Source organism: Salvelinus fontinalis, chromosome 1 (assembly GCF_029448725.1).
Source record: "Salvelinus fontinalis isolate EN_2023a chromosome 1, ASM2944872v1, whole genome shotgun sequence".
NCBI classification, from domain to species: Eukaryota; Metazoa; Chordata; class Actinopteri; order Salmoniformes; family Salmonidae; genus Salvelinus; species Salvelinus fontinalis.
Genome location: NC_074665.1, coordinates 11,215,737 through 11,228,669, shown reverse-complemented (window position 1 = coordinate 11,228,669; position 12,933 = coordinate 11,215,737). Strand labels below are relative to the sequence as shown.

Here is a 12,933-nt window from a genome sequence, read left to right as displayed (position 1 = left end):
CTGTCTGTCCTGTCTTAGTTCATAGAGGAGGTGATTCTGTCTGTCCTGTCTTAGTTCAGAGAGGAGGTGAATCTGACTCTGTCCTGTCTTAGTTCAGAGAGGAGGTGAATCTGACTCTGTCCTGTCTTAGTTCAGAGAGGAGGTAAATCTGACTGTCTGTCCTGTCTTAGTTTAGAGAGGAGGTGAATCTGACTCTGTCCTGTCTTAGTTCAGAGAGGAGATGATCCTGACTGCAATCACTGTTTGTTTCCTGGGATATATTTGTCTAGGTAAAGCTTTATCTGTTATTCAGGTTTTGACATAGGCTGGTAACCAAGTTAGTGGACTGTCTGACTGCTGGGTTAGACAAGCAGAAGGACATCTGTAGAGAATCCCATGACGCAGCAAGATACACGGTCCCAACCCACCCCCCAACACATCTGCGTCAATACACAGACTCTGTCCTCGAGGAAAAGGCTGTATTTGGTGTAATCCAGACAGTGTAAGATGTGTGAATGTCTACGTTCCACAGTTCCTAGTATACTTCACATGGGAAGGAACTATGTTGATTATTGCTAGTAATCTTTCCCTATTTTCTCAGGGCTGAGGTTCAACATAAACATCCTGAATAAACAGGTTTTGTACTTTCCATTCGCTCATCATCCGTTCAGGACTCTGTTCTAGGAAAGGGTCAAGAGGTCACACACACACACACACACACATACACACACGGGTGTGCTTCATCCTTTTCCTCCCAGATCCAACCCCCACCCGCCTCATCCAAAACTAGTCCTGAAAGGAAAAGAGAAACGAGAGGGCAGGGCGAGGGCAGGGCGAGGGCAGGGCGAGGGCAGGGCGAGGGCAGAGCGAGGGCAGAGAGAGGGCAGAGCGAGGGCAGAGAGAGGGCAGAGCGAGGGCAGAGCGAGGGCAGAGAGAGGGCAGAGAGAGGGCAGGGCGAGGGCAGGGCGAGGGCAGAGAGAGGGCAGAGCGAGGGCAGAGAGAGGGCAGAGCGAGGGCAGAGCGAGGGCAGAGCGAGGGCAGAGCGAGGGCAGAGCGAGGGCAGAGCGAGGGCAGAGAGAGGGCAGAGCGAGGGCAGAGCGAGGGCAGAGCGAGGGCAGAGCGAGGGCAGAGCGTGGGCAGAGCGTGGGCAGAGAGAGGGCAGAGAGAGGGCAGAGCGAGGGCAGGGCGAGGGCAGGGCGAGGGCAGGGCGAGGGCAGAGAGAGGGCAGAGAGAGGGCAGAGAGAGGGCAGAGAGAGGGCAGGACAAGGCGAGGGCAGAGCAGGGACGTCCAGTAGACTGACGGTCCATTTGGGAGCTCTGCCACTCTTGAACCCAGCAGCCAACTAGCACTTTAGTACTGAAGTACAGCACCAGTCAAACGTTTGGACACACCTCCTCATTCCAGGGTTTTTCTTTAGTTTTACTATTTTCTACATTGTAGAATAATAGTGAAGACATCAAAACTATTAAATAACACATATGAAATCATCTAGTAACCAAAAGTTACTAAAAATTTGCATATTTTATATTTGAGATTCTTCAAAGTAGCCACCATTTGCCTTGACAGCTTTGTACACTTAGCATTCTCTCAACCAGCTTCATGAGGTAGTCACCTGGAATGCATTTCTATTAACAGGTGTGCCTTTTTAAAAGTTAATTTGTGGAATTTCTTCGCTTAATGCGTTTGAGCCAATCAGTTGTGTTGTGACAAGGTAGGGGTGGTAAACAGAAGATAGCCCTGTATGGTGAAAGAACAAGTCCATATTATGGCAAGAACAGCTCAAATAAACCAAAGAGGATAAGCCCTACCCTCCGGCGCCAAAGATGGCTGCCGTCTTATCGGCTCTTAACCAACTATGTTATTTTGTTTGTTTTTACGTGTTGTTCGTAACTTGATTTGTCCATAATGTTGCTGCTACCGTCTCTTATGACCGAAAAGAGCTTCTGGACAACAGAACTGGGATTACTCCCCTCAAACTGGACGAGGAGTTCTTCTCCAATGAGTCGGCCGCGAGGGATATACTACAGACACCCGACCAGCCCCAGATCCCTGTGATTCGCTGGAAAAGGAAACGTAGGTTTTGCGGAAAGAGATCAGAATGCCTTGTGAGGATCAGGAGACGAGTTGCTAATCTGCCCTTGCCTTCCATTCTGCTAACTAACGTTCAATCGCTGGAAAATAAATGGGACGAACTGAAAACACGTATATCCTACCAACGGGACATTAAAAAACTGGAATATCTTATGTTTCACCAAGTCGACGACGACATTAAGAACATAGAGCTGGCGGGTTATACACTCTACCGGCAGGACAGAACAGCAGCCTCTGGTAAGACACGGGGCGGGGGCCTATGTCTATTTATAAACAATTGCTGGTGCACGATATCTAAGGAGGTCTCAGAGTTTTGCTCGCCTGAGGTAGAGTATCTCATGATAAGCTGTAGACCACCCTATCTACCTAGAGAATTGATCTGTATTTTTCGTAGCTGTTCACAGACTGAGGCTGGCACTAAAACCGCACTCAATGAGCTGTATTCCACCATAAGCAAACAGGAAAACGCTCACCCAGAGGCGGCGCTCCGAGTGGCTGGGGACTTTAATGCAGGGAAACTTAAATCAGTTTTACCTCATTTCTATCAGCATGTTAAATGTGCAACCAGAGGGGAAAAATATTCTAGACCACCTTTACTACACACACAGAGACGTGTACAAAGCTCTCCCTCTCCCTCCATTTGGCAAATCTGACCATAACTCTATCCTCCTGATTCCTGCTTATTAGCAAAAATTAAAGCAGGAAGCACCAGTGACTCAGTCTATAAAAAAGTGGTCAGATGAAGCAGATGCTAAACTAAAGGACTGTTTTGCTAGCACAGACTGGAATATGTTCCGGGATTCTTCCGATGGCATTGAGGAGTACACCATCAGTTGCTGGCTTTATCAATAAATGCATCCATGACGTTGTCGCCACAGTGACTGTACGTACATACCCCAACCAGAAGCCATGGATTACAGGCAACATTTGCACTGAGCTAAACGGTAGAGCTGCCGCTTTCAAGGAGTGGGACTCTAAACTGGAAGCTTATAAGAAATCCCGCTATGCCCACCAATGAACCATCAAACAAGCAATGCGTCAATACAGGACTAAGATTGAATCATGCTACACCGGCTCTGATGCTCGTCGGATGTGGCAGGGCTTGCAAACCATTACAGACTACAAAGGGAAGCACAGCTGAGAGCTGCGCAGTGACACGAGCCTATCAGACGAGCTAAATAACTGCTCGCTTCGAGGCAAGTAACACTGAAACATGCATGAGAGCATCAGCTGTTCCGGACGACTGTGTGATCACACTCTACGCAGCCGATGTGAGTAAGACCTTTAAACATGTCAACATTCTCAAGGCCAGACAGATTTCCAGGAGGTGTACTCCGACAGCCTATAGGGAGGAGGTCAGAGTCCTGACCGTGTGGTGCAAGGACAGCAACTTCTCCCTTAACCTGATCAAGACAAAGGAGATCATTTTTCTACGCAATTTCGTGGTATCCAATTGGTAGTAGTTACAGTCTTTTCTCATCGCTGCAACTCTCGTACAGACTCGGGATAGGCGAAGGTCGAGAGTCATGCGTCCTCTGAAACACACCCCAATCAAGCCGCACAGCTTCTTGACACAATGCATATCCAACCCGGAAGCCAGCCGCACCAATGTGTCGGTGGAAACACTGTACACCTGGCGCCCTGGTCAGCGTGCACTGCGCCCCGCCCGCCACAGGAGTCGCTAGTGCGAGATGAGACAAGGATATCCCTGCCGGCCAAACCTTCCCTAACCCGGACGACGCTGGGCCAATTGTGCGCCGCCCCTTGGGCCTCCTGGTCTCAACAGAGCCTGGGCTCAAACCCAGAATCTCTGGTGGTACAGCTAGCACTGCGATGCAGTGCCTTAGACCACTGTGCCACCCGGGAGGCTACAAAGGAGATCATTGTGGACTACAGGAAAAGGAGGACCGAGCACGCCCCCATTTTCATCGACGGGACTGTACTGGAGCAGGTTGAGAACTTCCAGTTCCTTGGCGTCCACATCACCAACAAACCTAACATGGTCCAAGCACACCAAGACAGTCGTGAAGAGGGCACAACAAAACCTATTCCTCCTCAGGAGACTGAAAAGATTTGGCATGGGTCCTCAGATCCTCAAAAGGTTTTACAGCTGCACCTGCGAGAGCATCCTGACAGGTTGCATCACTGCCTGGTATGGTAACTGCTCGCCCTCCGACCGCAAGGCACTACAGAGGTAGTGCGACCGGCCCAGTACCGGTAAAGCGACTCATGGTACCCGTAAATTAATGATTCTCCTTATCAAAAGCGAGCGTCAAAATAAATCTTCGTGTGGAGGAAGGCTGTCGGTGTATCTGTGTGTGTGTGGAGGAAGGCTGTCAGTGTATCTGTGTGTGTGTGGAGGAAGGCTGTCAGTGTATCTGTGTGTGTGTGGAGGAAGGCTGTCAGTGTATCTGTGTGTGGAGGAAGGCTGTCAGTGTATCTGTGTGTGTGTGGAGGAAGGCTGTCAGTGTATCTGTGTGTGGAGGAAGGCTGTCAGTGTATCTGTGTGTGTGTGGAGGAAGGCTGTCAGTGTATCTGTGTGTGTGTGGAGGAAGGCTGTCAGTGTATCTGTGTGTGTGTGTGGAGGAAGGCTGTCGGTGTATCTGTGTGTGTGTGGAGGAAGGCTGTCTGTGTATCTGTGTGTGTGTGGAGGAAGGCTGTCGGTGTATCTGTGTGTGTGTGGAGGAAGGCTGTCGGTGTATCTGTGTGTGGAGGAAGGCTGTCTGTGTATCTGTGTGTGGAGGAAGGCTGTCTGTGTATCTGTGTGTGGAGGAAGGCTGTCTGTGTATCTGTGTGTGGAGGAAGGCTGTCTGTGTATCTGTGTGTGGAGGAAGGCTGTCGGTGTATCTGTGTGTTGAGGAAGGCTGTCGGTGTTTCTGTGTGTTGAGGAAGGCTGTCTGTGTATCTGTGTGTGGAGGAAGGCTGTCGGTGTATCTGTGTGTGGAGGAAGGCTGTCGGTGTATCTGTGTGTGGAGGAAGGCTGTCGGTGTATCTGTGTGTGGAGGAAGGCTGTCTGTGTATCTGTGTGTGGAGGAAGGCTGTCTGTGTATCTGTGTGTGGAGGAAGGCTGTCTGTGTATCTGTGTGTGGAGGAAGGCTGTCTGTGTATCTGTGTGTTGAGGAAGGCTGTCGGTGTTTCTGTGTGTTGAGGAAGGCTGTCTGTGTATCTGTGTGTGGAGGAAGGCTGTCTGTGTATCTGTGTGTGGAGGAAGGCTGTCGGTGTATCTGTGTGTGGAGGAAGGCTGTCGGTGTATCTGTGTGTGGAGGAAGGCTGTCGGTGTATCTGTGTGTGGAGGAAGGCTGTCTGTGTATCTGTGTGTTTGTGGAGGAAGGCTGTCGGTGTATCTGTGTGTGGAGGAAGGCTGTCGGTGTATCTGTGTGTGGAGGAAGGCTGTCTGTGTATCTGTGTGTGGAGGAAGGCTGTCTGTGTATCTGTGTGTGGAGGAAGGCTGTCGGTGTATCTGTGTGTGGAGGAAGGCTGTCGGTGTATCTGTGTGTGTGTGGAGGAAGGCTGTCTGTGTATCTGTGTGTGGAGGAAGGCTGTCGGTGTATCTGTGTGTGGAGGAAGGCTGTCGGTGTATCTGTGTGTTTGTGGAGGAAGGCTGTCGGTGTATCTGTGTGTTTGTGGAGGAAGGCTGTCGGTGTATCTGTGTGTGTGTGGAGGAAGGCTGTCTGTGTATCTGTGTGTGGAGGAAGGCTGTCGGTGTATCTGTGTGTGGAGGAAGGCTGTCGGTGTATCTGTGTGTGGAGGAAGGCTGTCTGTGTATCTGTGTGTGTGTGGAGGAAGGCTGTCGGTGTATCTGTGTGTGGAGGAAGGCTGTCGGTGTATCTGTGTGTGGAGGAAGGCTGTCTGTGTATCTGTGTGTGGAGGAAGGCTGTCTGTGTATCTGTGTGTGGAGGAAGGCTGTCTGTGTATCTGTGTGTGGAGGAAGGCTGTCGGTGTATCTGTGTGTGTGTGGAGGAAGGCTGTCTGTGTATCTGTGTGTGGAGGAAGGCTGTCTGTGTATCTGTGTGTGGAGGAAGGCTGACGGTGTATCTGTGTGTGTGTGGAGGAAGGCTGTCGGTGTATCTGTGTGTGTGTGGAGGAAGGCTGTCGGTGTATCTGTGTGTGGAGGAAGGCTGTCTGTGTATCTGTGTGTGGAGGAAGGCTGTCAGTGTATCTGTGTGTGTGTGGAGGAAGGCTGTCTGTGTATCTGTGTGTGGAGGAAGGCTGTCGGTGTATCTGTGTGTTTGTGGAGGAAGGCTGTCGGTGTTTCTGTAAGTTTGAACACGGTCACAGGAGCCTGTCTTTCTCAATGTCATCATGTTAATCAGTTTCATGTAGCAGTGTATTGTAATATTCATTTATATGCATGTGGATTATGCAATGTTTACTTGGTGAACAACCCCCCCCCCCCTACACACACACACCCACACACACACACACCCACACACACACACACACACACACACACACACACACACACACACACACACACACACACACACACACACACACACACACACGCATGTATGCACACACACACACAAAACTGCACTATCCAATAAAGTTGTTTTATTCTCTCCACTGAGAAGGAATTCTCTTAGTATCCATTTCTTTAATCCACAGTAAGAATGAAGATGTAATGAAAGTTCAAATAAGGGCATCTGACCCTTCACCTCTGACCTCTACCCTTCACCTCTGACCTGTACTCTTGCTCCCTGTGTGTTCCAGCCGTTCTGGGGTGATAGAGAAGCTGGAGGCGTTGGAGCTGGAGAATCCAGAGAGGATGGAAGTGGAGGAGGCTGGGAGGACCGGAGCCAGGCAGGGCCGCAGCGAACACAGACGCTTCCACACACAGGTACAACTTCAGGACCGTGTGTGTGTGTGTGTGTGTGTGTGTGTGTGTGTGTGTGTGTGTGCATGTGTTTTTTTTTTTTACAGATACTATGATCTTTAACGTCATTCAGTTGAGGTCGATCAAAGAGAGGTTGTTAACTATGGAAAACAGCCTCTGCCCAGACATTATTGTCCTAGCTGACACAGGACATTGTCTACTTGTTTTAAAGTGTTTTACAAGCAACATCACGTGAAATAGCTCAGCTAGATTAAGTTAGCTGTTGCACATGAAGCAGATTCTCTATCTCACACACACACACACACACACACACACACACACACACACACACACACACACACACACACACACACACACACACACACACACACACACACACACACACACACACACACACACACACACACACACACACACACACACACTGTCTCTCCCTCTGTCAAATCAAATTGTATTTGTCACATGTGCCGAATACAACAGGTGTAGACCTTACAGTGAAATGCTAACTTACAAGCCCTTAACCAACAATGCAGTTTTAAGAAAATCCCTGAAGAAGTAAGAGATAAGAATAACAAATGAATTTAAGATCAGCAGTAAATAACACTAGTGGGGCTATATATAGGGCTCTATCGTTACAGAGTCAATGTGCGGGGGGCACCGGTATGTCGAGGAAATTGAGGTAATTATGTACATGTAGATAGAGTTATTAAAGTGGCTATGCATAGATAATAACAGAGTAGCGGCAGCATAGGGGGGGGGGGGGGGGCAATGCAAATAGTCTGGGTAGACATTTGATTAGCTGTTCAGGAGTCTTATGGCTTGGGGGTAGAAGCTGTTTAGAAGCCTCTTGGACTAAGACTTGGCGCTCCGGTACCGCTTGACGTGCGGTAGCAGAGAAAACAGTCTATGACTGGGGTGGCTGGAGTCTTTGACTATTTTTAGGGCCTTCCTCTGACACCACCTGGTATAGAGGTCCTGGGTAGCAGGAAGCTCGGCCCAAAGTTATGTATTAGGCTGTACACACTACCCTCTGTAGTGCCTTGCGGTCAAAGGCCGAGCAGTTGCCGTACCAGGCAGTGATGCAACCTGTCAGGATGCTCCCGATGGTGAAGCTGTAAAACCTTTTGAGGATCTGAGGACCCATGCCAAATCTTTTTAGTGTCCTGAGGGGGAATAGGTTTTGTCGTGCCCTCTTCACGACTGTCTTGGTGTGTTTGGACCATTCTAGTTTGTTGGTGATATGGACACCAAGGAACTTGAAGCTCTCAACCTGCTCCACTGCAGCCCCGTCGATGAGAATGGGGCGTGCTCAGTCCTCCTTTTCCTGTAGTCCACAATCATCTCCTTTGTCTTGATCACGTTGAGGGAGAGGTTGTTGTCTTTGCACCACACGGTCAGGTCTCTGACATCCTCCCTATAGGCTGTCTCATCATTGTCGGTGATCAGGCCTACCACTGTTGTCATCGGCAAATTTAATGATGGTGTTGGAGTCATGCCTGGCCGTGCAGTCATGAGTAAGCAGTTAGTACAGGAGGGGACTGAGTACGCACCCCTGAGGGGCCTCCGTATTGAGGATCAGAGTGATGGATGTGTTGTTACCTACCCTTCCCACCTGGGGGCGGCCCGTCAGGAAGTCCAGGATCCAGTTGTAGAGGGAGGTGTTTAGTCCCAGGGTCCTTAGCTTAGTGATGAGCTTTGAGGGCACTATGGTGTTGAACGCTGAGCTGTAGTCAATGAATAGCATTCTCACATAGGTGTTCATTTTGTCCAGGTGTGAAACGGCAGTGTGGAGTGCAATAGAGATTGCATCATCTGTGGATCTGTTGGTGCGGTATGCAAATTGGAGTGGGTCTAGGGTTTCTGGGATAATGGTGTTGATGTGAGCCATGACCAGCCTTTCAAAGCACTTCATGGCTACAGACGTGAGTGCTACGGGTCGGTAGTCATTTAGGCAGGTTACCTTGGTGTTCTTGGGCGTAGGGAATATGGGGGTCTGCTTGAAACATGTTCGTATTACAAACTCCAACAGGGAAAGGTTAAAAATGTCAGTGAAGACACTTTCCAGTTGGTCAGCACATGCTCGTTGTACACGTCCTGGTAATCCATCTGGCCCAGCGGCCTTGTGAATGTTGACCTGTTTAAAGGTCTTACTCACATCGGCTGCAGAGAGCGTGATCACGCAGTCGTCCGGAACAGCTGATGCTCTCATGCATGTTTCAGTGTTACTTGCCTCGAAGCTAGCGTAGAAGTAATTTAGCTCGTCTAGTAGGGTCGTGTTAGTAGGCAGCTCTCGGCTGTGCTTCCCTTTGTAGTCTGTAATAGCCTGCCACACGTCGGAGTCGGTGTTGTACGATTCGATCTTAGTCCTGTATTGATGCTTTGCCTGTTTGATGGTTCGTCAGAGGGCATAGCGGGATTTCTTATAAGCTTCCAGTTTAGAGTCCCGCTTTTTTAAAGTGGCAGCTCTACCCTTTTGCTCAGTGCGAATGTTGCCTGTTATCCATGGTTTCTGGTTGGAGTATGTACATACGGTCGCTGTGGGGACGACGTCATCGATGCACTTATTGATGAAGCCTGTGACTGGTGTGGTGTACTCCTCAATGCCATTGGAGGAATCCCGGAACATATTCCAGTTTCTTTGTTTTGAAATCAGGAGCTTGTGCTTTGTTCATTTCCAGTTTCTATTATGTGGCTCGATTTCCCTGATACTTACTTCCCTTTCCACCCCTGACTCTGGTCTGGCCTGCTCTGCTCTGGCCTGCTCTGGTCTGGCCTGCTCTGGTCTGGCCTGGTCTGGTCTGGCCTGCTCTTCTCTGGCCTGCTCTGGTCTGGCCTGCTCTGCTCTGGCCTGCTCTGCTCTGGCCTGCTCTGCTCTGGCCTGCTCTGGCCTGCTCTGCTCTGGCCTGCTCTGCTCTGGCCTGGTCTGGCCTGCTCTGCTCTGGCCTGCTCTGCTCTGGACTGCTCTGGCCTGCTCTGCTCTGGCCTGGTCTGGCCTGCTCTCCTCTGGCCTGCTCTGGTCTGGCCTGCTCTGGTCTGGCCTGCTCTGGCCTGCTCTGGACTGCTCTGCTCTGGCCTGGTCTGCTCGGGTCTGGCCTGGCCTGCTCTCCTCTGGCCTGCTCTGCTCTGGCCTGCTCTGCTCTGGCCTGCTCTGCTCTGGCCTGGTCTGCTCTGGTCTGGCCTGGCCTGCTCTGCTCTGGACTGCTCTGCTCTGGCCTGCTCTGGTCTGGCCTGCTCTGCTCTGGCCTGCTCTGGTCTGGTCTGCTCTGGTCTGGCCTGGCCTGCACTGGACTGCTCTGCTCTGGCCTGCTCTGCTCTGGCCTGCTCTGGTCTGGCCTGCTCTGGTCTGGCCTGCTCTGGTCTGGCCTGCTCTGCTCTGGCCTGCTCTGGCCTGCTCTGCTCTGGCCTGCTCTGCTCTGGCCTGGTCCGTTCCGGCCGGGGCAAACCAACCTCTGTAATAGGAATAACAACAGAAAGAGAGAAATTGTCCCCCCCCAAAAGAATCCTGAGTAAAATGTCCCCAGAAGTGAGACTGTTTAGAGCAACTTTTAAAACCTGTACACCAGGTTTGTCCTGTCTTTGTTGTCAGGCATGAGTGACATTTTCAGACTGGCACAAATAAAGGGTGCTTATAGTAAACATCATGCCACCTGCACATACACACTCCCATTACCTTCTCTCTCTCTCTCTCTCGTTCTTTCTGAGATACACACACACTGCTCCTGGGTGAGGCTTGTTTTCTTCTGTGTCAGTGTCTTTGTTTCCGTTCTCTGGTTTGGTGAAAGGCTGTTGGGTTCGGGTTAGAAGATGTGTGATTCTGATTAGAAAAATGACTTGTTCTTCTTATGACAGCTGTGCGGAGATCGTATCTCATTTGATCATATGTTAAACTGCTCACATTGGAGGATGTTCTGTTCATAAAAACACAAATAACATACATGAAGGCTATTGTATAATGTTTTGGTTCCTCTGAAATCCATGAGGTAGGTAGGTGTTCTGTACGAGTGCACACTCCAGGGAGAAGGAGGAGCAACGGAATTAGGCTCATGATACATTGATGTGATCTTCAGATATTGACCATTTTGACTAGAGGTCGACCGATTATGATTTTTCAACACCGATTATTGGACGACCCAAAAAAGCCAATACAGATTAATTGGCCTTTAAAATAATCATAATTTAAATATTTTTTTACATACATACATACATACATACATACATACATACATACATACATACATACATACATACATACATACATACATACATACATACATACAGTTGTATGTATGTACATGCAGTGGGGCAAAAAAGTATTTAGTCAGCCACCAATTGTGCAAGTTCTCCCACTTAAAAAGATGAGAGGCCTGTAATTTTCATCATAGGTACACTTCAACTATGACAGACAAAATGAGAAAAAACAATCCAGAAAATCACATTGTAGGATTTTTTATGAATTTATTTGCAAATTATGGTGGAAAATAAGTATTTGGTCAATAACAAAAGTTTATCTCAATACTTTGTTATATACACTTTGTTGGCAATGACCGAGGTCAAACGTTTTCTGTAAGTCTTCACAAGGTTTTCACACACTGTTGCTGGTATTTTGGCCCATTCCTCCATGCAGATCTCCTCTAGAGCAGTGATGTTTTGGGGCTGTTGCTGGGCAACACGGACTTTCACCTCCCTCCAAATATTTTCTATGGGGTTGAGATCTGGAGACTGGCTAGGCCACTCCAGGACCTTGAAATGCTTCTTACGAAGCCACTCCTTCGTTGCCCGGGCGGTGTGTTTGGGATCATTGTCATGCTGAAAGACCCAGCCACGTTTCATCTTCAATGCCCTTGGTGATGGAAGGAGGTTTTCACTCAAAATCTCACGATACATGGCCCCATTCATTCTTTCCTTTACACGGATCAGTCGTCCTGGTCCCTTTGCAGAAAAACAGCCCCAAAGCATGATGTTTCCACCCCCATGCTTCACAGTAGGTATGGTGTTCTTTGGATGCAACTCAGCATTCTTTGTCCTCCAAACACGACGAGTTGAGTTTTTACCAAAAAGTTCTATTTTGGTTTCATCTGACCATATGACATTCTCCCAATCTTCTTCTGGATCATCCAAATGCTCTCTAGCAAACTTCAGACGGGCCTGGACATGTACTGGCTTAAGCAGGGGGACACGTCTGGCACTGCAGGATTTGAGTCCCTGGCGGCGTAGTGTGTTATTGATGGTAGGCTTTGTTACTTTGGTCCCAGCTCTCTGCAGGTCAATCACTAGGTCCTCCCGTGTGGTTCTGGGATTTTTGCTCACCGTTCTTGTGATCATTTTGACCCCACGGGGTCAGATCTTGCGTGGAGCCCCAGATCGAGGGAGATTATCAGTGGTCTTGTATGTCTTCCATTTCCTAATAATTGCTCCCACAGTTGATTTCTTCAAACCAAGCTGCTTACCTATTGCAGATTCAGTCTTCCCAGCCTGGTGCAGGTCTACAATTTTGTTTCTGGCGTCCTTTGACAGCTCTTTGGTCTTGGCCATAGCGGAGTTTGGAGTGTGACTGTTTGAGGTTGTGGACAGGTCTCTTTTATACTGATAACAAGTTCAAACAGGTGCCATTAATACAGGTAACGAGTGGAGGACAGAGGAGCCTCTTAAAGAAGAAGTTACAGGTCTGTGAGAGACAGAAATCTTGCTTATTTGTAGGTGACCAAATACTTATTTTCCACCATAATTTGCAAATAAATTCATAAAAAATCCTACAATGTGATTTTCAGGATTTTTTTTCTCTCATATTTTCTATGAGATTGAGGTCAGGGCTTTATGATTGCCACTCAAATACCTTGACTTTGTTGTTCTTAACCCATTTTGCCACAACTTTGGAAGTATGCTTGTTGTCATTGTCCATTTGGAAGACCCATTTGCGACCAAGCTTTAACTTCCTGACTGATGTCTTGAGATGTTGCTTCAATATATCCACATAATTTTGCTTCTTCATGATGCCATCTATTTTGTGAAGTGCACCAGTCCCTCC

At 48.8% G+C, this 12,933-nt stretch overlaps 1 protein-coding gene across 3 annotated transcripts in view; it reads left to right on the top strand.

Annotated features, from left to right (window-relative positions):
• Window positions 1-12,933, top strand: part of LOC129815338 (myosin phosphatase Rho-interacting protein-like) — an 80,030-nt gene that overhangs the window by 40,392 nt on the left and 26,705 nt on the right. For all 3 annotated transcript variants that reach the window (XM_055869099.1, XM_055869183.1, XM_055869258.1), the window contains exon 7: window positions 6,785-6,911. In XM_055869099.1, the coding sequence (XP_055725074.1) occupies window positions 6,785-6,911 (127 nt within the window). The remainder of the gene's footprint in view (window positions 1-6,784; window positions 6,912-12,933) is intronic.